The sequence below is a fragment of the Chanodichthys erythropterus genome, chromosome 4 (genome assembly GCF_024489055.1).
Source record: "Chanodichthys erythropterus isolate Z2021 chromosome 4, ASM2448905v1, whole genome shotgun sequence".
Lineage (NCBI taxonomy): Eukaryota > Metazoa > Chordata > Actinopteri > Cypriniformes > Xenocyprididae > Chanodichthys > Chanodichthys erythropterus.
The window spans coordinates 14,937,740-14,964,879 of NC_090224.1; the positions used below are offsets into that span (position 1 = coordinate 14,937,740).

The 27,140-nt window shown below is 37.2% G+C and overlaps 1 protein-coding gene across 2 annotated transcripts; it reads left to right on the forward strand.

The window, feature by feature from the left end:
* Positions 1-23,716, forward strand: scara3 (scavenger receptor class A, member 3). Of its 2 annotated transcripts, XM_067384248.1 has the most exons (12): positions 1-39; positions 171-275; positions 4,813-5,045; positions 5,190-5,286; positions 6,780-7,357; positions 13,146-13,258; positions 15,815-15,850; positions 16,182-16,226; positions 16,786-16,905; positions 18,157-18,237; positions 18,865-19,908; positions 20,148-23,716. In XM_067384248.1, exons 9-12 carry the CDS (start codon positions 16,806-16,808, stop codon positions 20,582-20,584), a joined length of 1,662 nt encoding a protein of 553 aa, XP_067240349.1. In that variant the 5' UTR covers positions 1-39; positions 171-275; positions 4,813-5,045; positions 5,190-5,286; positions 6,780-7,357; positions 13,146-13,258; positions 15,815-15,850; positions 16,182-16,226; positions 16,786-16,805; the 3' UTR covers positions 20,585-23,716. The 2 variants fall into 2 exon arrangements, with proteins under 2 accessions (XP_067240349.1, XP_067240348.1); XM_067384247.1 differs by lacking the exon at positions 13,146-13,258.
* The last annotated feature ends 3,424 nt before the right edge of the window (positions 23,717-27,140 follow it).

Here is a 27,140-nt window from a genome sequence, read left to right on the forward strand (position 1 = left end):
ACTGCCTTGACACTTATCACGGCAGAGAGTTTTGCACTGGTAAGTTGCACTCACATATTTCAGAATACATAAAAATTAAATGAATGACAGTGTTTGGGGGGGAAAAAACTGATGTCATGAGTCTTGAATAAATACCTTGTGGTTTTAATTATGTGGCAATATTTTCTTAGTGGCAACAAAATAGACATATTTCATTTACATCCAACAAATATGACCTGGTCGCCTTCTTTGACCCCCCTGTCCTCTCAAATGGAGATTTCACCTCAACAATACCAGTGAGTGGTCCTCTTCTGTCAATATCACTCACAGCATGCTGTAAAGTTTTAAAAGTTCCACCCTAGTTCTTGGCATTTTAAATGCGATCACACTGGGATTTCATATCTACTGGCATGTTGCCTTCGCCAGAACATTTTGTTTCTCCTGCCATTGTGAAAGGAAATTTCCTTTCTTATTTTTACTCCGTTTTCAGATGTGTTTCAGAAGTTTAAGGTATATTATGAAACTTTTGTTGCTGTTTAAAATTAGCACAATATATATTATAATATATATTATACAATATATATATTAGACCTGTCAGGATGGTTTCGCAGGAAATTGCATACATACGTCACTCACCCGTGCATGTCTGGTCACATCCAAAAAAAGAAAAGTTGCTCCAGCAACTTTGACTTGTATATGGTGTGGTTAGCTTTTGTCACAACGAGTGAGAAAGGTTGATATGGATGGAGCATGCTAAACCTCCGAGGAATCACTCGTTTTAAAAAAACGCAGAACAGAGGCGAGTCTGCTGGCAAAAAGAGAACGCGACAGAGCTCGTAATAAAACAACAATCAAGATGGCGAGAACCAGGCCCGGATTGGCTAATCGGGAGCACCGGGAGAATTCCCGATGGGCTGGTCTGTTTTTTTTGGCCACGAGGGCCGGTGTTGTCATGGCACTGGGTTGAAATATGGATGCTCTAGAAACTGTCGACGCGGTGAAAATGTAATAAGTTGAGTACCTTTTTCCTTAAAGGTGCTAAAGAGGATGTTTTGTTTTATACATTTTTGCAATATTACTTGAAACTGTCTTTACTAACTGATAAAAGACTATTTATTAGGTGCACTGAAAGGAATAATATTAATATACATCATCTGTGCAGGAGGTAGGGCCTTAAAAACATCAGCCAATCGTTTACGCGATCATCGCATAAATGATTGGCCCTCTGTCTTGTCAATCACTGCCGTGACGTTCCTTGTGAGAGACGCGCGTGCCTGCGCGCTCCAGTAACTTTCCACACTCCACAGGCGCCGCATGCAATGTTTTTGTCAGGAGACAGGAGTAACAACTGCAGATTATGAGTTACCTGCGGTGAGTCCGACATAATGAATCCACTAACACGACACGGCGAATGCCGGTGGTAAACACTTGTGTTCCAATACGAGTGTTTACGAGTTTTGAGAGGCGTTCCTTCGAAGGAGTGGGGTTGTTCTCATGCGCTCATTTCAGTCTTTGGATTCTCAGTCGACGAAAAAATCCTCTTTATCACCTTTAAAACCAGTCAGTGGCGGATTTCTGCATGGGCAACATGGGCAACGGCCCAGGGCGGCATCTTGCCGGGGGCGGCACCGGGCACACTTGGGTTTTTACTGTCCATTTGCACGTAACATCAATGATATCATGTCACCTTGTGGGTCAGTTAACCAGGGTAGCGTTTCCCAAAAGCATCGTAAGCCTAAGATGATCGTAGCTCCATTGGTTTCAATGGAGCTACGATCAACTTAAGCTTACGATGCTTTTAGGAAACGCTACCCAGGTCGGGAGGGACTCGGAGTGTGCGGAGATGAGGTGGGATGAGGTGACGTCTGTAGGGAGAGCGGGAGGGGAGTGGGACAAGTTCTAAATCAACACTAAATGATGGTAAGAAAAATGGTCTAAACCACCGGAGGCCGATTTAGGTTGCCTAAATAAATAAAAAGGAAGAGGGGAAACGCGCAAAAGATAAATGTATGTATGCAGCTATTTCTCATTTCGTAATAATAGGCAAATAATAAAATATAGGGTCTATCATTTGTTATGCTATGTTTCTTGCTAATATGCTACACGTTGGGAAACAATATTCATTTTTCTGTCCAACTAGCTTACATACCCAGACAGTGAAATGTGATTTTTGTAACATAATGTAACTTCTTTTTTTTTTGAACAAATGTAATATCACTAACTTTAATATTTTTACTGTAAAGTTGTGCAGTTTTGGGGGATTTATGGAATTTTTTTTTTTTATTTGCCTCAATTTGTAATAATTGTATATAGTAAGTATATATATTTATATAAAATAGGAAAATGTTTATGTTAAAGGGATAGTTCACCCAAAAATGAAAATGTGATGTTTATCTGCTTACCCCCAGCGCATCCAATATGTAGGTGACTGTTTCTTCAAAAACTACAGGAACACAAATGATGATTTTTAACTCCAACCGTTGCTGTCTGTCAGTCTTATAAAGCGTGTCAATGGTAACACAATTTATAAGAGTCAAATAAAATGCATAGACAAATCCAAGTTAAAATCTGCGGCTCGTGACGACACATTGATGTCCTAAGACAAAACGATCGGTTTGTGCGATAAACTCTATGCGCGAGACATCACTGCCGTTGTCAGAGCACGATCAGACCTCACTAAGTGAGTGCTGAACGCAGTTGGACATAGTGGTGTATTAGAGGTAAAAAAATGATATAAATACTGTTCGGTTTCTCGCACAAACCGATCGTTTTGTGTCTTAGGACATCAATGTGTCGTCACGAGCCGCAGGGTTTAATTTGGATTTGTCTATGCAAGTTTTATTTACTCTTATAGTAGAAGTTCCCATCCACTCGCATTATTTGACTGACAGACAGCAATGGTTGGAGTTAAAAACCATCATTTGTGTTCTACTGAAGAAACAAAGTCACCTACATCTTGGATATGCTGGGGGTAAGCAGATAAACATCAAATTTTCATTTTTGGGTGAACTATCCCTTTAAAACCACTTTAAAAAAAGATCTACATTTCTCAATTTCATTCAAAGTGATAGACATAAAAATGTGCCTGGGTTTAGTGGACGATTGCTGCTATCTACTGGAAAGTAAACACTTAATTTTTTTTTTTTTTTTTAAATAACATGATTTTTTAACTAGTCACTCGATGGCTAAAGAATTAATCAATGGTTCGCATTATAAAATAATTATTCTACAATAAAAAATTACTATATAAAATTTTAGCATTTTTGCACTGAATTAGAAATAATATTTTTGAAAAAAAAAAAAAAAACAAGGCCATAGAGAACAGTGCACAATTTGCAGACTTATATACTGAGGTTTTAATTACATTATTTTAATATAGTCAGTCGGGAATTAAAGTGGGCTGGTCTAAGGCATAAAACTCCAGGGCTGAGTCCCACTCCGGCCCTGGCGAGAACTGAGGGATGTGAAATGTTGTAAAAGCGACACGGAGATGACGTTTTTATTACACTAGTGAGTTTTATTACTTGTAGCTCTCTAACATATTTCAATGTAAATCATTGGAAAGAGTCATTTAATTTTTCCGTAAAATGCATGCAGTTTCTTTTTTAAGTGCTAGAGGGCCAAAAGTTACATAGTGTGCCTTTTATATGATTTAAATAATGACAGAATTTTTATTTTTGGGTGAACCTATCATTTAAGTAACTTTAGTTTTGTCCTCTGGGTGGCAGTAATTCCTATGAAAGGCAGAGACGGAAAGCACAGCTGTGGGGTCACAAGCATAAAGGCGTTTCAAATAAACGACATCTTCATAAATATGGATAACAGTTGAAGAGACATTTTAGAAAGAAACCCCCAGAACAGATGTGCAAAATTTCGTTTTCATATATTATTAATCTCCTTCCAACAAGCATCATGTGTGCTGTAGAACATTTCAAGTGCCAGTTCTGTAACTTATTTACTAGTAAAGACCTCTGAATCAGTTTGAAAGCATATTAAGTGGCAGATGGTTTTCGTGCTAGTCTATTAAACACTACTCTATTTGCTGGCATTATTTATGGTTTTGGCAAGCAGATCAAAGCTGGTGGTTTTGGAGTAATTTGATGCATGCTAACACTCTCTGCTTCACCACATATGGAGGTACGCTTGTGCAATTAACAGCAGATCATCTGCTAAACCTCTCATTCACTTAGGGATGAGTTGTTTTTTAGTTGTTTTTAATCCAACAGTCCCAAAAATATTATTTTATACTGGTGAAATTTGATAAACCGCAACCACTACAATTGCACAACATCATTAGACACAAGCTGTCAGCATGTCGCTGTTCTTTCCTCAGTAAACATGTAATAAATCTCAATCAGTTCATTTATTAAAAGCACATTAGTTTCCACATCTGTGCAAATATTAACAATTAAGCTAAAATTGTGAACTATGAACATCCAAGTGAGATCTTGCACACAAGTTAAATGAGAAACATCATACCCTTATGATCAATTCAATTCAGTCCAGTTCTTTATTTATAGAGCTGCTTTTCTGAGAACAATGGATTAGGAAGTGCTTAACACAGACTGTAAGTGAGTTTAATGGCTAAAAGGAGCACTGTCAAACACGTAATATGGTATTGCCATTTTTTATTTTTTTTTGGCATGTCTCATGGTATAAACAATGGTCTTCTTTAAACACCATGTATGTGAATAAGTTCATTTAGTACTATGGTACTACATTCTTATTACTTTAAGTGAAGGTTACTCTTCTTTTCAGACAGAACTTTTACTCTCTTCTTTCTTTGTTTCTCATGTTTTTTCTTACTCTTTTCAACTTGTTTTGTTCTCTTAGGTGATTGCGGAAGAACAATAATAGACAAATGGGAGAGCTGATCTTGAGGTGGAGCAGAAGTGAGCTTGTTTTTGTTATGAACACATGAGGATGAAAAGAAACCTTATATCATCATCTTCTTTTTCCCAAAACCCCGCTCCATGAATGGAATCTGTGATTGCAAAACATCCATATGGGACACAGAATTCCTGGAATCTCCTGTCCTAATTTGACCTTTCTCACTTCATAACACGGTAACTATACTGTTTTCTGTGATGTCTTTGCAGTTGAGGCCATGATTGACATTTCTTGACTCTTAAATGATTAATACTTTTAAATGGTTTTAATTAATCGATTTTTTTTTTTTTATATATATATATATATATATATACTAACAGGCCCACATGCTTAATCAGAAACAGAAGCCATCGAAGATATTCCGTGGAAGGAGACTGACGGTAAATGAAAAGAGTTAATGATCCTGTGCCTCCAAAGGTATTTGATAACCAAACAGAATCACATTCTATGCAATGAATTGTTTGTTGTTTCTTTAAATAAGACATTTGGTCTTAAAGCAATATTTTACCCAAATTAATAGTTCACCCTCATTTGGTGCAAAACTTTGTTTCTGCTGTGGAACAATATGTTTTGAAGAATGTTCATGCTGCTCTTTGATATACATAGAAATTAATTGTGATCACAAATGTCAAAATCCAAACAAAGTACAATAAAAGTGTTCTATTTGAGTTGTGCACTATATTCCAAATCTTTTGAAGCCAAACAATAGTTTGGCTTCAAATATAAGTTGTACATTAGGGAGATCGGGGTAAGTTGTCACACTCTTCATAACTCCAAAACTAGAGGCTCGATCTCAAAAATCAAATAGCCACTTCGTGTAACTACTTCCTGGTCACATGTGGCCAATATTGCTCTAATCTGAGGTTAGCACAATTTTCTTATTTTTGGCTTAAAAAGTTAAAAATTATTATTTTGCCCAACATAGAGGAGACAATAATGTGCTAAAGTATCAACGATACCATTTCTGGTTTGAATTAAAAAAATAATAATAACAATAAAGTAGTTGTGTTCTTATTTTTAGATAATCTAGTGTGACAATTTACCCGCCTATGGGGCAAATTGTCACAAGTACACATTCTCTATTCAACCGTATACAACTCCGTAATGAGATAAGATATAAAAATGTAATGAATACAACATATGTGCCCAAGACTTCCTTCTTTCATTTGGTATGACATTTATACCATTGTGATGTATGGTGCTCAGTAAATGTCCACATATTCAAATCTGCCATGTTATGATTGGTTATAAGACCCATGAAAATCAATGGCGTTTAGCATCATTGAAATCAAACCTGACTCCATGCAACAAGTTTGGTATTTGGATGTTTTTTTATGAACTATATTATATTTTCATGGTAAAAATGAAAGAGTTTGAAATGACATAATAGTGAGAAATTAATAACAGAATTATTCCTTTAACACACTGGAGTTTTGTTTTGTTTTTTTAACCAAAAAACTTAGAAGGGGTTGCAGGTTGACTTTATTTGAATTTATAACTTCTTATAATAATATATTCGGATAAGCTAACTCTAAATTTTAACGAAACAATCAAGCTAAATTGAAATCATATTTCCTCCCCCTTCGATAACTATTGTTTTTTTTTATCAAAAATAATATATTTTTATTAACTATATCACAAAAATGAATCATGGTTAATTTAATATATCAATAATCCCAGTTTATGGGATTTACTCAGAATTTTGCATTATAGATTTTCCAAACTTTTTTGTGAATCAAATTCTCATTTCCATTGTATAAAGATACATGACTGGAATGACTTGATTTGAAACCGAATGCTAATATTGCTTAATAGAACATTGACATTGGCATTTTAAGCATATGTGTATGCAAAAAGTATGAAGCTACACTGTGTTCACAAGCATTAATATTTATCTCTCCTCTCAACAGCAAACTCTTTGGGAACAGTGTGTTCCTTTTTGTTCTATACGGCAAACATAATTTGTAAATCTCTCAACAAGAGGCCACAGAAGATAAAGGTGCCTGTTGCTCCAATACCAAACATTTGTTAACAATTAGGCCAGTGCTCAAGACTGACTCACTGAAGCACATGCACCGTGTCCCACCTCCTCGTTTTCTCCTCCTTCTCCCTCCCTTTCTCACACAGAAACAATCACTCCCTCTCTCCGGCATGTTTCCCAAAGCTGCACATGGTTACTGTCCAAGGTATTACTTTCCACTGGTTCTATAGCAAAGAGGCAGCATGTTATAGAGGGGTCCTCTTGACACACCAGCTATTGGATGCTGCACCCACAAGAGTCCTCAACATTGGATTAGTCTGCAGATTTAGTGATTTATTTCTTGTAAGCAAAACAGTATTCTTCTTGAATGATGCTGTGGATTCTGATACGTCTTTGAAATACATCCCAAGTTTGAACAATCAGACAGTTGAAATATATTTGGTCTCAAGTCTCCTCACTCATCTTTACCAAAGTGACCTGGGGTGTTTTACAGAATCAACATGAAAGGTAAGCAATGTTTCTTTTTTTTGACTCATACTTTGACTAATATGTTTTTTTATTCATGTGAGTAATACTTGTAAATACTGGCAAACATGAGCGTGCTGACAGCACACATTCAAAACTGAAACTCTGAGGGTCTAGAGAAAGCAGGGAGCTGTTGATGTTGGATGCAAGTTTGTGGTTCTGTTACTTTGACAGCAAAATACATCATTCCTTCACCGCTCTCAGCTTGACACTATTTGCTATTGAATTTTTAGATGAACCACACCGATGGGGCAGCATTTTCAATGCAGGTTCTAGTCAGCACAGAATAATATAAGACCATTGGTTTTCATTAAAGCCAAGCCAGTTCTTTTTGAAGGCAAGTGGAACATGTGGATCTGCATCCTTTGGTTGGATCTTGAATTTATAGGAAGCATATCCAAAATGAAGATAAACTTTTCTCTCTTTTAACGCATAAACCAGAGACTCATGAAAGAGCATGGCTCCTAATGCATTCCTCATGCCGTGAGAGATGTGCGGGAAGTCCTTCATTCTTCAACTGTGGGCAGCAGGTGTGGAGCCAGTGTTAACCGCACAGGCATACATTCCCTTCAGCTGTTTTTTTTTTTTTTTCCCAAGATCTGACCAGTTAATCTATTTGTAATGGACATAAAGGGCAAACAGGCTCTTCTTATTCTTGGTTACATCTAACTGAAGTGTATCAGATCTATAATGAATCACATTTGCGCAACATTTTTGTTTATAATTGAACACAACACGTCTTGATTTTGCAAAGTTAGACACATTCCTGGGTCAACATATTTTGTTGATCCTGGAACAATCCATATTCCTACCCCTAAACCTAGGCTTACCTGTAAGTTATCCTTAAAATTAGAGGGGAATGATAGGTGAATAACACTGATGTAGAAGCACCTAACCCTGCTGGTTGTCTGCCTAAAGTTGACATAAACTGTAAACTTGTCTCTCAGATCTGATTGGTTGATTGGAATGTCGTTCCAGGATCAACAAAGATGTTGATCCAGGAAGATGTTGCACTTGGTGAAATCAGGGTCTGCATTGAATATGGAAGGCCCCAAAAAAATGTGTTTTTAAAGCCTAATGGGGTTGTCTTTAAGAGGCTGTAAAACATCCCAGAACATGTATTTTAATGTAATCAATGTGTGACTGTAAACATGCAGATGTCTAAAAATGGGAGTGTATTCCTTTATTTTCGTAAACTACAAATATATAAGAATGTTTTCAATTACTCTCAGTTGAACTCTATGGTTGAACTCTTTTAGTAGAAGTGCACATACTTTTTAAAATGCGTGTAAAGCAGTTGTACATCAAGTAGAACTGTAGAGACACTTGTCTTTATTAGTTGTGGTTGGGTTTCTGTGGTTTGGAAAGACCCTGCCCTCTGCCTCCGCTTCCCATCTCAAGCTGCAGGCGTTCCTGTCAGATGTATTATACCCACTGCATTCATATGGTCACATAATACCAGTATTACTGTATGTTTCCTGTGTTTTGGTGCTTTTCAGTGAAGTGTATCCATTTAAAGGCATGGGAACACTAGGCAAACTCTTGAACCCACAGTTTAGAGATCATGTACACTACGGCAATTCGTTCTTTTGGACAGCAAAGCCCCAGAAGTTACCCTTGAGAACACCTCATCAAGTAGCTTTTCTTTGCGAGATTTTGAAGGATTAGGAGAATCCTCAGACATCTTTGGCCACTCTAGAAGGTGTCGAAAAGGTCAACCACAAACTTTTGACATTGTGAAGTTCTGACTGAGGAGATATCCTCTTAAGCTTTGTTATCCAAAGAGTTCTCAACTCTTGAGTTGTATAAACATTCATTGCCCTTGCTGTATTTGTGGAAAAGATGATGAACTGAAAGGAAACTTCATAACAAATTACATATTGTGAAGAAAAGACTAAATATTTTGACAGCCATGTTTTGATGGAGTAAGTCTATTTTGGTACTTCTTGGTGACCAAGCCTTTAAAATGGGCGCAGATAATACATTATTGCCTTAGATTAGTATTTACATGCCACCATTGTAATTCATGTGGTTGTAGTTATTCTCACAGTGTTTCAAAGACCCAGAGTGAAATTTCAGCCTGTAATGTTTGGTCAGGGCACAGATGTTGTTTTCATAGCTGGTTGTAACATCTGCCCAAGTGGGCTGTTTTACTTATGTATGTACACCTGAGATAACTGATGTTTTAAGATTGTATACTTCAAATGCTACCTAAATTGTGTCCATGCTAATGTGACATGGATCATATTCTTTTACAGTGCAATAATATTTCTATGTTCTAAGGTTAACAAATGCTGTTGATTTAGAGAGAAAACCACAGACGTGGCCAGATTTCTTTCTCTTTTTTTTTTAGATCTATTTACTGTATTATATTGTTGCATAACATGCAAACTGAAGACTACCTCCTTGTTTAAAATTTGGTGACATCATCTAACTGTATTTTGAATTTTAACTGCCAACCCTTTATAAACACTGGCATATTCACCGTATGCTCTCAGACTTCTAACGAAATCTAGAAACTTTCCATTTCCTCCAGATCCTTGAATGACCCGTCAAGCTAATTAAATATCCTGCCTCTTTCATACTTCTCAAGTACTTCTCTTGACCCCGCCATAGTGCTTTTCGATGGTTCTTTCCATGTAAGCAATGTTTTCAAGGGGAATTCAGACATCCAGACTAGACTGGAGGGTCCCCTCCTTTTCCTTGGCAACACTCACACTACCACAAGACCCAAGGTTGCGCCTGCTCCGAGCCACCTGTGTAGCCAGTATTGGTGGGGATATGTAAAGTCTCTCCACTTTCTCCCTCATCAAGCTTTTGCCTGTTCTAGCGCTCTGGCTCCAGTAGACCTGACCTCAGCGGCTTGAGTAGGTATAAACAATCTCATCATGAGCTTAGCAGGTTTGGCATGCCAAAGTATGGCTCCAAGCCTGAGGTTTGAAAAATACAGATCCAAGATTTTAAACCAACAGAAAACGAAGCAGGTGCAAACTCCCTGAGACTGTGGTTTTTGGGAGATGTTATTTTAAAAGTGCTTGCTGAACAATAGTGTCCGATAAAGAGAAAGCAGCATTGGCTGTGATGACTGGCATACCTCCAGTAACAACTCTGTACTCAGGAGGACCTTCAGTACCAACCCAGTGCTCTCCAGATGAAAGGTAGAGATGTTGAGTCACCATTCCTTTGTGTAGTTGATGCCCATTTTTTTTCTAAAGCAAACCCTGGCTTGTCTCCAATGCAACCATGACTCTCCAGAACATTGTTGATTGCAACCTTCCACAGAGACGCATAAATATTTTCAAGCTTTTTGTTGTGTATTCCTTCCTTCTTCCCAGGGGATAGCAAGCTCTGTGGAACATAGATGGTCTTGGAGACCATAACACATCTCGATGTTTGTGCTCAAGTATCTCAGATAGACAATAGAACAGGCTTAACAACAATAAGTTTAGTCTGGATAACCTTCTGCTGACAATGCAGATGTTGTGCTATATGCAATAACATTCATCCTTTATTCTATTCATAGCTATGTCTGCACCACACCTTTATTTTTGTGGCATTTGGCCAGAACAGCTGTGGTTTTTCCCACCCAAAGCCTGTAGCTCCTGGCCAACCATCTCTTAATTTTTATTAATTTAATTGGTAGCACTATTTTACAGTCCTGGTCCCCATGTACATACTATGTACTTATTATAGTAATTACAATAACCGGCTAATAACTAGGTACTAACCAAGAACCTACTACTAAACTCAACTTTATATATATATATATATATATATATATATATATATATATATATATATATATATAAGAGAGAGAGGGAGGGAGAGAGAGAGGGAGGAATAAAATATCCTGGGAATATTTAATATTTTGCATGTCAGAGCTATACAGTCAAACCAAAAAGTATTCAGACATTTTTATATATTTTTACTAGTGGGTGCAGGACACTATGGTTCATTTATGTAAGTACGGATAGCAAAATAAAGTAAACTGTGACATATTATATCCCAAAATTCTTCATACAGTGGACTACCAGTAAAATTGATAATTTAAAACCAAAAATTATTCAGACACTTTGACCTGACCATGTTTTTGCTTAAAGCTGCAGTAGGGAGTTTTTAGAAAACGTGCCTGAAAATTTGAACAAGCACAACTCACAGGTCACTCCCCCTTGCTCTCTGCTGCGCTACAGCCCTCCCTCCACAGCTCCTCCCCCATCAAGTCAAGTCAAGTCAAATTTATTTATATAGCGCTTTTACAATTGGTAATTGTTTCAAAGCAGCTTTACATATTAGAAGCACAGAAAAAAAGGGAAGTGGTTAAAACTGTACAAACAAGCGTGGTAATATGTAACATATACAAGATGGTGCTACATTAAGCCAATGTCGGCTGACTTCCAGGGGTGGAAAAAACCCCCTAGGAGAAAAACCCAGCGTGCTAGCACTGGGAAAAAAGTCCTAGGAGGGAAAAAAACCCTTGGAAGATATATATATGTAAATGTATATGGAGATCAAAATCTGAATTGTACATTTTTATTATAGAGATTAAAAATCGATTATATATAAATATATGTAAGCGGACACGGGGATTAAAAATCTGAATTATAGATGCAGCCAGAATTGGATCTTTAGGCCCATTGTCTCCTGGGCTACGTTGTAGTCAGGTCCAGACGCAGGTTCTCCATCTGATCTGGATACGGCCTGGATCCAGCACCCGGCAAACCTCAGGATAAGCAGAGAGACAGATATTAGCCTAGATGCCATTCTTATTCTGATGTACAGGTATATCTAGTGTTATAGGAAATGTTCTCGGTTCCGGCCGACCTAATTATTGCAGCGTAACAATCCTTTAACGGATTTGAAAAATGTTAATGTATTGATAATGTGTTATGTGTATGCAAGAGCAAAGAGATGTGTTTTTAGTCTAGATTTAAACTGACAGAGTGTGTCTGCTTCCCGAACAATGCTAGGAAGATTGTTCCAGAGTTTAGGTGCTAAATAGGAAAAGGATCTGCCGCCTTCAGTTGATTTTGATATTCTGGGTATTATCAACTGGCCTAAATTCTGAGATCGCAATAAACGTGAAGGACTATAATGCATTAAGAGCTCACTTAGGTACTGGGGAGCTAAACCATTTAGAGCTTTGTAAGTAAGTAGCAAGATTTTAAAATCTATACGATGTTTAATAGGGAGCCAATGTAATGTTGACAGAACTGGGCTAATATGGTCATACTTTCTGGTTCTAGTAAGAACTCTAGCTGCCGCATTTTGGACCAACTGTAGTTTGTTTAAAAGCCGAGCAGAACAACCACCCAGTAGAGCGTTACAATAATCTAGTCTTGAGGTCATGAATGCATGAACCAACTGTTCCGCATTTGTCATTGAGAGCATATGTCGTAATTTAGATATATTTTTTAGATGGAAGAAGGCGGTTTTACAGATCCTAGAAACATGACTTTCAAATGAAAGATTGGTATCAAAGAGCACACCCAGGTTCCTAACTGAGGACGAAGGTTTAATGGAGCACCCGTCAAGTGTTAGAGAGTATTCAAGGTTTTTTCGTGAGGAAGTTTTTGGTCCAAAGATTAGGAAATCAGTTTTTTCTGAATTTAATAATAAGAAATTTCTTGTCATCCAGTTTTTAATGTCAGCTATGCATTCTGTTAGTTTTGTGAATTTGTAGGTTTTGTCAGGGCGCGAGGAAATATAGAGCTGAGTATCGTCAGCGTAGCAGTGAAAACTAACACCATGCTTCCTAATTATCTCTCCTAAGGGCAGCATGTACAGAGTGAAAAGCAACGGTCCTAATACTGAGCCTTGTGGTACCCCATATTTAACCTGTGATCGATACGACATCTCTTCATTAACTACCACAGACTGATAACGGTCAGATAAGTATGATTTGAACCATGCCAAAGCAATTCCACTAGTTTTCAAGTCTTTTTAAAAGAATGTTATGCTCGATAGTGTCAAAAGCAGCACTGAGATCTAATAACACTAATAGAGAAATACAGCCACGATCGGATGATAGGAGTAGATAGTTTGTAACTCTAACGAGAGCAGTCTCAGTACTATGGTATGGTCTAAATCCTGACTGGAAATCCTCACAGATTCCATTTCTTTCTAAAAAGAAACACAACGGAGCCTGCCGTGAACGCGCAGGCTAGTAAGCAAGCAGGACCGATAACGGCGGATAAACAGTTATAGCACATTCACTGATACGGACAAAACACCAACAATATGATTTACATTGACTATGGCCTTCCCATACTTTGACTACAAACTTGGTCCTCAAAACATTACGTATTTTGTAATACATGTAATGTAACTATATGACGTATATGCTTTCTATAAGTAATAAATAGCTAGTAAGATAATATAACGGTAACTAATGTTACAGTACGCAAATAACTGGCTTCTCCGGTTATCTCTGTATGTATATTTTAGCCAAGAATAAAACTTTTTTTTTTATTAAACCACTCTGCCACTCATATTAATAGCCTCAGGCAACGAGTGATTAATTATCTGCAATGTCTGCTTATATTTATAACAAAACGAAATATTAAACAACCTCTTAAACTGCCTCTTTTCGTTTACATTTCAAACATATTAAATGTAATACTATTTGTGCATACTCTGATTATCTTCACTGTAATGAAATGAAATAGGCTTTAACATAAAACACAACCTTCTCTTTTTGTTAAATGTCAGTTTTAATGTTCAATAATAGCCATTATAAAAGGTATAAAAATATACAATAAAAAATAAAGCAAACAATTCAGTCAAGCGTAAAAAAAATCATCGCTTTAGTATGATACAAAAGTTAAATAGCCATATATAAATTTATGAAACGTCACGTTGCCCTCAGCCAAAACGGAGCCAGCGGCAAACGTCAGAAGGATTAGCCGAGGTAAGGCTGCTCTCGGCTGGGTATATGAGCGCTGAGAGTCTGGTGATCGCCTGGATCTCAAAACTCCGACAACGTCAGATCAAATTTTTAGAAAGGCGTTATCTTTATCAATTAACCACAAATTTGAGCTTTAAACCAGCACATTCTCGCCTGAAAAAATCTTAAAACTGCATATAGACTTAATAGAGCCCGATCACACGAAAATGCGTATCAATAGTACGAGTTTGTAATCTCGTAGAATATATACGCCAAAATGAGTTTTTCGCGTGCATATGATACGCACTTTATGGGGTATTATACGTACGAAACTGGATTGTTTGTCCGCCATAAGCAAAGCTGCTGCACACCGGTAATCTTGAATTTGAATGCCTGTACACGCTGTGCACTATGGTTGTGCATGATAGGAGTGTGATCAGATTCAGCGCGCACACGAGCTTGATTGACACTGCTAAGACACTCCTCCTGACTCTGGTTGGTTGGTTCTTACCCGGAGCGGTGTATATCTGCAAATGGCAATAGGACCACTGGGAGGAGCCAGAGGAGCTTGATTTTTTTTTCACAGATTATCTGTCTCTTATTCTACTGTCAGGACATAATGACAGGTTTAACAAATATGTAAAAAATACATTTTTACAAAAGTTACCTACTGCAGCTTTGTTTTATCTGACATAATTAAGATAATTTTTTTTTTCTGACACAATATAAAGGGTTAGTTCACCCAAAAATTAAAATTCTGTCATTAATTACTCACCCTCATGTTGTTCCACACCCCTAAGACCTTTGTTCATCTTCAGAACACAAATTAAGATATTTTTGTTTGGCTCAGTAAGGCCTGCATCGCCAGCAATAACACATATTTAAAACAGTTCATGTGACTACAGTGGTTCAACCTTAATATTATAAAGCGACTAGAATACTTTTTGTGAACCAAAAATAACAAAAAAGCGACTTTATTCAACAAAATCTAGTGATGGGTGATTTCAAAACACTGCTTCATGAAGCTTCGAAGCTTAACGAATCATTTGTTTCAAATCAGTGGTTCGGAGCGCATATCAAACTGTCAAACTCACATGATCTATTGAGGTTTCAAAACACTTATGACATAACGAAGCCTCGTTTACTGAAATCATGTGATTTTGGCACTCTGAACCACTAATTCGAAACAAAAGATTTGTAAAGCTTAACATGCAAAATATACCCATGCAATTTTATTCCTCCCATGTGGAATAAATCCTCCAAAAGATCCCATCTGATTTAGTAAAAACATTTCCCTCACCAATTTCGTGTAATTGTGTTAATATAGCTAAGGTTCTTTCCAACAGTGACCTAATCAAGTATTAATCGGTCCAAATTCACTGGTTTGTGTCTTGAAGGGAGTACTAGCAAGCAGGCCTTATAATTATTCAGCTCTTAGTTTATGATTTAATGTTTCTGGTGATAAAGCAAATGTGTTCGTCCTTCTCTGAGATAATCTATTGCTTAATTTGCGAACATATACATCAACCCTGCTGATTTTTTCCCCTCTCTTACAGATAGCTATTGTGGCTACGAGAACCAGCTTTTTAACGGTATGTGGAGACTTTCTCTTCTTCTTACAGTTTTATTTAGACCTTCTTGATATAGAGTTATAAGACCAAATATGTGCTTAATCCTTGCAGTGGATCTAGCTGTCCTCTTATAATCTCCTGCAATTAAAGTCTGAGACCTGACATGATGAAAAAATGATGGTACAGTGTTTTTGTACTGTGCTGGAGGTAGATGATGAGTCTCAAAAGGAACTGTGTTTGATTAGCCAATACGATGAAAGATGATTTAATAGGATTATGAGTACATTCAAGTATGATGTTATAAATTGTTAACTCATGACTAATTCATGTTTTGTGCAATTTCTCTTTGTAGAGGAGGACTTAACTGGAGAAGAAGAGGAAATTCCTCCCTTGAGAGGTTAGAAAAATCATCTTTCTTAAAGCGTATTGCTCTGCTTATTAACTGAGGCATCACAGAGTAAAAAAGATGGAGTTTGTATTATTATAATTGTAAATGTAGAATTGTTTTTTTAACACTGTGCCTGAATGTCTGTGATCTCCACAAATGACACATCTTGTATTTTTTTTTTTTTTTTTTTTTTTTTTTTGCAATGGTCTGTCTTATATAATATCTTTTTAGTGTGTTTATATGAACATATGTAGACATTTATCCACCACTGTTTTGTTCATGATTGTTTATTGTACATCTGTTTTAAATGTTCAGTTATTGACAGTGTTTAGGCTTTGAAAAGCTTAATTTACAGAATTTGCAAGCTCAGTTGAATTATTAGGCACATCACATCTTTACTGTTTTTTTTTTCCAGGCACAGCTGTGTATTTAGATGTTAATAGTATGTCTGGGATCAGGTTTTAATTTTTTATACAACAGTTAGGATATAATGGTTCATTTATGATTCAGAAGTTCAGATCCGGCAGGAATACCAGGTTTCTTTCTGAGCGTCTTTTTGTGTCCACAGGAAGGGCAAGAGGAGGATGTATGAAATGTCAGCAGACACATTCTCTTCAGCTAGCTGTCAAAATGCTCTATGGCTTTTTAGCTTTGCTCATTATTGCAGTGGCTGTCTTGGCATCCCTTGGTAAGATTTCACGGCACTGCAACACTATTACTAATAATCTGTGTTTTCAACACAATCATTTTCTTGGTGAGGTGAACAATCATATTTGAAAGGTAGATACAAATACTTGGTCTTGAATCAGCAATGGATACAATTAATTTGAGGATTTCCACATGAGGAGACACACTCCTGGAAGGGAGACCAATATAGGCCAGAGAAAAGGAATTTAGGACACCCTGATTTTCATCCTTCAGATTTACAAGATGCAGTGTGGTTTTTGATTCAGCATAATGCTCATAAAGTCAACAATCTCCAGATTTTATAGAAGCAAGCCAAAACCTTTCCTTGTGTGGAGCCACACTCTAAATTTCACATCATGTGTGATGTTATATCCAAAATCTGAATCCTTTGCTCCACTTACGAGCAAGAAAGCGTAACAAAAGTCAGTAGTGAAATAACTGCGAATCATAAACCTTCAAGACATTTCACCATTAACACAAACGTCTCCTTATAATTATATAATACAACAACAAATCCATGTTTCAAATGCAGTGGGTCTCCAACAAGAACTTCATCAGCATTGTCACACTGACAGGATGTAATACTACCACATCAGGGACAACATTGCTAAACCATGGCAAAATAAATCAAGAAGAATGTTGTTTGGTGAAAAATATATGACAAGATGATGGTTTCAAAAACAGGCCTAACTACACGATATTTCAGAATGATGCCACACACATATCTGTTTCATATTGCTTTAACTCCTCAAAAATGTTGTTGAAAGCAGTTATGCGTGTAATATGCATGCTATTATGTTGAGGAATTTTATATAGGAAGTGAATCTGAAGTTTGCACAAGACAAGTCAAATCAAGTAACACAAGCATCCTGTTTAGTGACAAAAAGTAAGCAATTTCCTTTTAGCAGCTTTTTAAAACACAGCAGGTGACATGCAAACATACAGCTGGACAATAAATTACAACCACATGCAAGGGTCCATTACAGTTTACCAGTCCCCGTAGTCCAAGATTTAGTCTTGGTGTGTGAAGAAAGTTCAGAAAAGAATTCCAAACCTGTGTATTCTCTGAGGAAACCGAGATCCCTGTTCCAACATTCCAATGTTATCCAATTTCACATTTTTGATTAGAATTAGACATTTATATTGAACCTTTTTTTTTGTTTTGTTTGTTTTTTGCTTGCTTGTTTGTTTGTAACACACCTCCTAATTCTCTAAAATGACAGTTTTAATATCAATAAATTTGTCTCATTAGTCTTCAGGAGAGTTGACAGCTTATCTGAAGAGGAATTATTTTATCACAAACACATTTCCAAAGTCCAGGAGAGTATAAAAGGTAAGAATTCTTGTTTTACATTACATGAACTTTTGGAAACTACTAAACATTACAGTGTTATTTTAATATTTATATACTAATATAGTTGTTATTATTTTGAATTCTTTTATTTTTTCACTTTTAATTTTAGTTTGTTTTAATAATTTTATGTGCTTTTGTCATTGTTATTACTGCTTTCTTAAATTTGTATAAAGCTTTAATTTATTTATATTTCAGTTTTAGTAGGTTTTAATAATAATTTGGTAATGAAGTATGTACTTTAGTTTAAACTATTTTTTATTTTTTTATTTCAATTACTGAAAACTCTTTTAATAGTTTTAGTTAACAACTGATCTACAACAGGAAAGTGAAACTGCAAAAAGAAAACCATGTTTTCAGTTGCTTCTGTTTAAAATAGGCCTGCTAGATTTATCTAATTTGTTTATCTAATCTCTCGGCTCACTTCCTGTGGTCGGTGAACCCCTCAGAGAGTAAAACTTCATGAGAAATCATTTATAACCAAAATAATGACCCAAGAAGCAGCTGTGCACACAGAATGCTCAGAACGTTAAAACACGATTGCATTTTCATCCAGTGTATTTTGTGTCAGCAGTACAAGAGATTCACGGTTTGGTGCTTCTATTGTAGATATCAGCACTGCAAACAACTATTCCAACTGCTTAGATGTTGCACAATTCCAAGAGGAGATTGCCAGACTAAAGAAAGAGTTTGATGAGATCCAGAAGATGGTACTCAGTCAAAAGCAGCAGTTGGACCAGGCGACCCAATCTCAGCAAAGTCTTACGCAATCCAGCAACAGAATGACAAGAGACCTCCAGTCCTTTGGAATCCTCATTAAGCGTATAAACCAGTCTCTGGGCCAATACATGGATCAGGTAACTGGCTGGCAGGTTGTCATCAATGAAACTGATCAAGGGATGAAAAACGTTCTTGAGGATTCGTATGATTTGAAGGCCACAATGCAACAAGTCAACACCACTGTTGCACTTAGTGCATTGTGGATAGGTGCTCTTCAGAGGAAGGCCGAAGAGGAGACCTTGGTGCTCCAAAAAATTACAGCGGACTGGCAGAATTACAGTAGAGTTTTAAGTGCCCTGAAATCCAATGCTAGCCTAACCATGCAGACCGTGAGGGCTGTTCAAAATGGTGTCTCTGCCACTCACCAGCGTATCAGCATGAGTTCAGAGATGGTACATGACCTTACTCTGCAAGTCATGAACCTTCAGATGCAACTGGACAATGTCTCGTCTTACATTGACGAACATGAGGAGAACATGCATGACCATCAGTACCACGCGAAGTACTACGAAAACCGAACCGGGGAACGATTTGTAACATTGGATGCAAGAATGAACTCCATTGAAATGGAGATCGACACAGTTTCTTCCAGCATCAATGCAACTGTCAGCCATGTTCAGAGCATGTACAAGTATATCAACATAGAGAGTTCCTCTTGCCAATCCAGATTGGGCAGTCACACGGAAGATTTGCAGAACTTGAACAACACAGTCTTGCTTCTTCTTCACCTAGCCGACACTCTGAGAATGCAGTACATGATGCTGAACGTACGCCTCGAAGCTGATGTGAGGAACTTATCACTGGTGATGGAGGAGATGAAGCTAGTAGACACCAGTCATGCAAAGCTGATCCAGAACTTCACTATTCTGAAAGGTTGTCTACTCATAGTTCGCTGAATGGTCACTGTCCTGCAGAGTTTATCACCAACCCTGATAAACCTGAAGACCTTGATTAGCTTGTTCAGGAGCATTTGTTTAGGATTGGGGGCTAAACTCTGCTGGACAGTGATCGTCTAGGGCCAGATTTGAAGAGCCCTGCTGTAGTGTCTATATAATAGCTTCACTTGCTTGTTCTTGAAGAGTCTAATGTCTATTTTTCTGGATTCTTAATAGGTATGCCTGGTCCACCAGGTCCAAAGGGAAGTAGGGGAGAACCGGGAGCCAAAGGACCTCTAGGTGTATCAGGACTGAAAGGAGACCGGGGAATTGTAGGAAGTCGTGGACCTCAAGGATTAAAGGGCGCTATGGGAATTAAGGGGGATCAAGGTGTGCAAGGAGCTTCTGGGATGAAAGGTGGGCCAGGACTTAAAGGAGAAAAAGGATCTTTAGGGCAACCAGGGCCTCGTGGTGAAAAGGGACAGAAGGGTGATATGGGGGCTCCTGGGAAGGATGGAATTCCTGGCCCCAAAGGACCGGCAGGAATACGGGGACAAGCTGGACTCCCAGGGGTACATGGACCTCCTGGACCGGTAGGAATGAAAGGCCCTGTAGGACCACCGGGGCCGCCTGGAACACCTGGACCACCAGGGGAGCCTGCCCAAAAGTCATGAACAGAAAGACATACAACTTAAAAAAACCCAAATGGTGATACACTGACTGCCTTTCTGGACAGAGTTACCATCTTGCAGTAGATGGTGGTAGACATTGACTTGGAGGTCTCTCTCTAAACAAGACGATGGTGGGGACTCTTTGGAATCTTAGAGGCCTACATGCACAATCCCCAAACATGGAGCTTGCTCTGAACAACAATACACTATGTATAGGCTTTCAACACACTTAGAAAAGAGCTCATGCACAATTCTATATATGAGCCATTTCACAACAATCTTGTTTTAACAATGGTTACAGAGCCAGGCTGCTTTGAAACCATTAACTATACTAAGTACCATCCATTAGACTCAACAATTATCCAGCATCAGCAATTGAAGACAGATAAATCAGAAACAATTTAGACTTTAGCTTTTTAGGGAGTGTATTTAGTAGTACAGCAACATTTTCCATTTTGTATTTGCATCATAATCCCAGAACATTCAGAGCAGGTACTCTGAAACATGATTTTTATTATGAGTTCAAGTAAACCAAATATTTTCACTCATCAAAGGTAGCATAGAGCTCCGGAGGTTGACGTCACGCAATCTAAACTCCGCCATTTTGGCAGGTCATCAGGAGAGCGCTAGAGCGGCTGTAGCATTGGTATCGATAGTGGTTGAACAATAAATTAAAACCAGACAAGTTTAGACCTTACAAACCTTAATATTTCAACATGCTGGACAGAGCTGCTGTGCACCAGCATGCCAGAACAGGCCAGGGAAAGCAAAGGGGAAATCGTTTTATCGTATTCCTAAGGATTCCGATAGATAGCTGAAATGGTTCACTGCAATAAAACATGCTAACCAACACAACAAAACAACAGATGGTTTTATTTTTATTTAATCTCAGTGTTCCTATAAGTACTGTATAAAGGTTTTTATGTTTAATAGTAACCCTAAAATTACATGAAAAATGTGTTTAAAGGATAGTTCACCCAAAAATGAAAATTTGATGTTGATCTGCTTACCCCCAGCGCATCCAAGATGTAGGTGACTTTGTTTCTTCAGTCGAACACAAATGATGATTTTTAACTCCAACCGTTGCCGTCTGTCAGTCAAATAATGGGAGTGAATGGGAACTTGGATCAATAAGAGTCGAAAAACCTTGCATAGACAAATCTAAATTATGAGACATCACTGCCGTTGTCAGAGCGCGATCAGACCTCACTAAGTGAGTGCTGAATGCAGTTGGACATTGTGGTGTTTTAGAGGTAAAAAATGATATAAATACTGTTCGGTTTCTCGCACAAACCGATCGTTTCGTGTCTTAGGACATCAATGTGTCGTCACGAGCCGCAGGGTTTAATTTGGATTTGTCTATGCAAGGTTTTTCAACTGTGCAAATTTATATTTTGGGGTGAACTATTCCTTTAAATATAGGCTATATAAGAATTTTCAGTATATACACATTATCCCACCGGTCAAAATTGTGACGGAACAATTTTTCACAGTTTTCCATAAAAATTTCAAAAAATAGTTATTGATTAGCCTATTTCAAGGGGCAACTAATGACACCTCATTTGGATATTTTCATTTCTGGGAAAACTTTGGGATTAAGCGGGTTAGGATTTTAATGACATTTACGATGTCTACTGTATTCACAGTGATATAACGTTAGCTATGATGGCTGCCTACACACAAGGACAACTAGGGCCAATTACGTTACCTAACAACACAGACTTACCCTTCCAATGACGACGAAGCAGGTTTTAGCCAGCTCCAAAGCTGAATATTCATCACAAAATTAGATTGCATCCATTTGTACCCCTCCAGGCTTTTGTAGGCTTTTAAAGAGTTTCTGGAGTAGGACGAGGGAAAGTTGATGATGTAGTTGTAGATTTCAGGATACTGCAGGTCAGAAAAGCTATCCGTTCCTTTATCGATACACGTTAAAAGCAACCCGGGGCATTATAGAGATCTGTTACGTTTAATTCATTTAAGTTTTGCTATGTACAGGTCTATGTTTTTTTAAAGCGCGCAGTGAACTATGTTGCCTTGAAACTCACATTGGCGCCATTCATTCATATTCGCTCCTGGCTGTCACCGCCTGCCAGCATGGTTGTGTAAACAGAATGGGTCACGTGACGTCCGGAGCTCTATAGGTACAAATTTAATGCGAAAAATAAGTGAACACATTGTTTTACGGTTGCTGGCATTGCATGAACCCATGCAATGAGCATTGTGAACTATACAGACAATTTTTTTCAGTCATTGGCTATGAACAGGGCAACTTTTAAGTTTTAATGTTCATATTGGTTTGATTTCCCAATTTGTAAATATAGATAATTTTAACAGGTGTAATTTTATGTGTCGGTTAATATGTTTGAGAACTTTATGGTGTGTTTGTTAGCATACAGTTTATCCTCTTTGCACAACAATAAAGGGTTATAAGAATATAAAAATGGGCATTTTTGTTTAGCGTTTTAAAGTTCACTAAGCAAGTACATATTTACATTTTCATAACTGCTTTTGTAATTTCATACTAAAATCATGAAACAAATAAGAAAATCAACCCAGCAAGCACAAAATATTTTTGTAACATTTCACAATGTTGCATTTTAAAAACTCTTTTGGATTTGAGCAAATGGATCTTGTTTTATACAACCAAAATAAATTGCAGAACTGGAAGGTTTTGCTTTAAGTACATATATAAAGCGTCAATATAATGTTTTTATTTCAAAAACAATATAATGCAGTAGTACTATTGGATGTTTTATTTAGGTATTAAAACACTTTGTGCCAGCTGTTTGGGTAAAGCTTTTCTTTCATCAAAGGGTTTTGCACGTAGTGATGAGAAGCCTCTGTGATATCTGACTATAGCAAGCTTAAACAGTTTCCACATGTGACAATAAATCATCATCATAGCTACATTGAAAAGGTCAGCTCCATTTGATGGATCATTATATGGCTCATTTTGGCAAAGAGAGCACATCAAAAGCAAGTGCAAAGCTAAAATAAGATCTACATGATCAAAAGTCTGTCTACTCCCATTATTAATCATTAAATGTGCTTTGTTTCATCTCTTGGTGTACATTAATGCAATGAGTTGTTTTTTTATATATATATATAGTTTAGTTTAACCTTTTCTTATTGTATCATGGCCAAGTTGTAATAAGGAAACAAACCATTAGCATTAGATGATTGACATTTGGTGTGAGATCCCTATTTCCCAGTAATTCCCAGTCCCTTTTGTTTCTTTAAAAAATCAGTTTATTCCTCAATCCCATTATTTCTTTCTCAGGTTCATTACTGTGCAAATTGATCTTCAGCCTTCATCTACAGCTTGCTGTTTATGATATAATCCAATCCACAATTTTCGATCCAAGTTTTCAAAGGAAATCGATTCCTTTTGGGAATGACAACATAATCGTTACTGTGTGGGAACCAGCTGAATCGTTAAACCTCGATGGCAACAGCCAAACTTCAAATATTCTAATGAGTTCCAGTGGAACTAGATTTTGGTTGCCTTTGTGTTATGTGACTAGCTTTGGCATGTCTGAAGAAGAGGGAGCCAAGGGGAAATAAATATTCAAGCAAGATGTCTACCCACAACACTAGGACCCTGCAGTGGTTGTAGGCAAGTGTATAAGATGTCATGCTCTAGGGCATTTTAATTTAATATAGTATGAATTACAAATAACAAATAATGATAAAAACAACTAGATTTTCTTTCGTGAATGATGCTTGCCAAACTATATTGCTATATGTGTTTTGAGAAATGCTATCAGTTGCTAAGCTCTTCTGAGTGTTTTTTAGTACATTGCCATACAGTTGCAAATGTATTCTGGCTCATTGCTATGTAGTTGCTTGGGTGTTTTTAAGTGGTTGCTTGGCCATTGCTATGTGGTTTATAAGCTTATCTGAGTGGTTGCTTGGGCATTGCTATGCAGCTGTTAGAGTGTTCTGGGTGGATGTTTAGTCGTTGCTATATGAGGTTCTGTAAGCTGTTTTGTTCACTTATAAATGAAATGTAAAATTCTACTCCATTTTTTAGCATTTTATGCTAAAAGCTATAAAAAAAACTTGAACTTGAACAGAGAACTTGAAATTGTATGCAGCACAAAATAAAACTCTGCATATGCTTGCATTCACGCTCTCCCATATTTGCATAGTGTGTAGGCCTATGTATCAGTGTTGGGTGTAATTAAAGTAATCTAATTACTGTAATTGAATTACTTTTCCCTTGGAAAAAGTAAAGGATTACTCTAATTTTTTTTGTAATTTAATTAGTTACTTTATAAGTCATTGCATTAGATACTGTATAGACTATATAGAGCAATTATATAAAAATCAATAGTGGATTTAACATCAAAATTCAATGTCTTTTAATGTAAACTTCTACCTTTACACACATTGGTCAGTTCAAGAATAATTAATGCAATTGTATATTGATTATTTGAAAGAATTAAAAGTTGTTTCGTGCCTATCCTTTTGTTCAACTGCTTGAAGTTGATACGGGATTTAGAAAGTAATTAGCAATAAGTAATCCAATACTTTTTAGAGAGAGTAATTAGTACAGTAATCTTAGTAGCTTAAATTTTTTTTTTTTTTTTGATTAATTTACCCCACACTGGTATGTATGAATGGCTAATTAAGAAAATGTAGCCTTCCTGTGGCAACTTTTTTGCAGAATGCAAGAAAATGTACCAACACAAACAAATCACTGCAGTTTCCAACAGAAATGAACACTAAACGCAGTAAAAAAGCGAGCACTTTTAATCTTTCTCATACAAAATTATGACTATAGGGGGCAGATTATGGATTCTTAGGGACTTGTGACTCCTGGCACAATATTATATTATGACCTCAAAACCTTTTTTACCATAGTGCATGATTTGTACATGAACACTTTTTGGAGTTTGCATCACATAACCAGCTCCATATGTTTGACAAACTAAACTAAGCCCTGGAGCTCAGCTGGTACAGAATTGTACAAACAAGCTAAAATGACATGCTTCAGCAAATTGCGGTTTTTATGTCACATTTGCTTTTGTTAACACTTTCTGGTAGGTTCAGGGTTTAGCGTAGGGTCACATTACCCATTAGCACCACTCACCGGACATTCATAAGTGCAGGTGTTATGAACAACAACCAACGTAATAAAATGTTGCGAGTCTCACATTCATCTTTTTCAGAACTGAACGCACTTTTAGTGCCACTTACTGGACATTTCACTTTGAAACTGCACAACACAATGTTATATTTTGCAGAAATGTTGCCACAGGTACTTTTTTTCTAATGAGCATGGGTTGCGAATGGAAGTTAATGAAACACAAAAAGTAGTGTGACCACCCAGTTCACTAGGAAACAGCGTGCAGAATTTGTTGCCCATTCATGGACTTGCCTGGATGCTCTCTTGTGTGCTGTGGCCCAGAGTCTTTGCAGCTGGTCCGAAAGTTTAGGCCCCATCCTCTATAATAATGCACAACACTACAAGGAAGTTTCCTCTTGCCAACGAAAACATGATGACCTCAAGAACAGGTCAAAGATTCTCATTAAACCAAAACGTTACGTAATTATTCAATGGCTAAAAGCTCAATATTCTAACTTTCCAAGACGTGTCCTTACACCATCCATCAAAGCTGCCAAACTTAATAAGCCAGGCAAAGCAATAATGTTCAAAGTTTATCTTAATCATCAAAACGCACTCAAATGCTATTTGACACTTCTCTGTTGTCGGAAACAGAATGGATTCAAACCAAATGGATTTAAGCCCAGTGTATCTTTAATAACTCACATTAATATGTTTTTTAGATGTCCTAGTGTGAAACCCTGACCTGCTGTATGAGAGCTGCTCTACAGCAGAGAAAACTGGTTCGACACAATGACAGAATTCACTCAGGAAGTCATGGGCCGTGAGAAAAATCTGTCACTCACCTCTTGTGTCAAAAAGAGAGCTGCGCCCCGGTGATATATGAAAACAATGTACAGTAGATACATATTTCTTATGCTTTAAGTTTGAAATTGAAAAAAAAAATTGAAAGCTAGAGGGTGTCATGTTTTCCCTCTCCTGAATAACATATGACTTGCCAGAGTAAACTGCGCCAGATGTTAAGCCACGGGCTGAGGCCAATTTCATTTTCTTCCATGCGGAATTCATTTCACACAAGCATTTTCTCACTTAGATGTTTAATAAATTGTCTGCAGCAGCAAAGGTAACGTCGAAGAGAGAAGTACACTAAACTAGTTAAGATTTTATGTTAAAAGCTATAAAAAACATGTTTGTGAGGTTAAATAACTGACCTTATGAAAACTCCCCTGAATGTTATGACTTGTGACATTATTATTGCATTGAAATTGATTTGGAGACACAACTTGTCTTTGATATTTTTAATGATATGTCATTAGGACACGGATACGATTTAAACAAGCAACATTACGCAACAAAAAATTCTAAAAGCTCTACAAACATATTATGTCTAAAACGTCTAGACAGCCGCCCAAGTGTGTTGAAGTCAGTGCTAATTTTAAACCATTACTTCAGGACACAAGTTAAATGCTGTTGTTGTGATGGCAA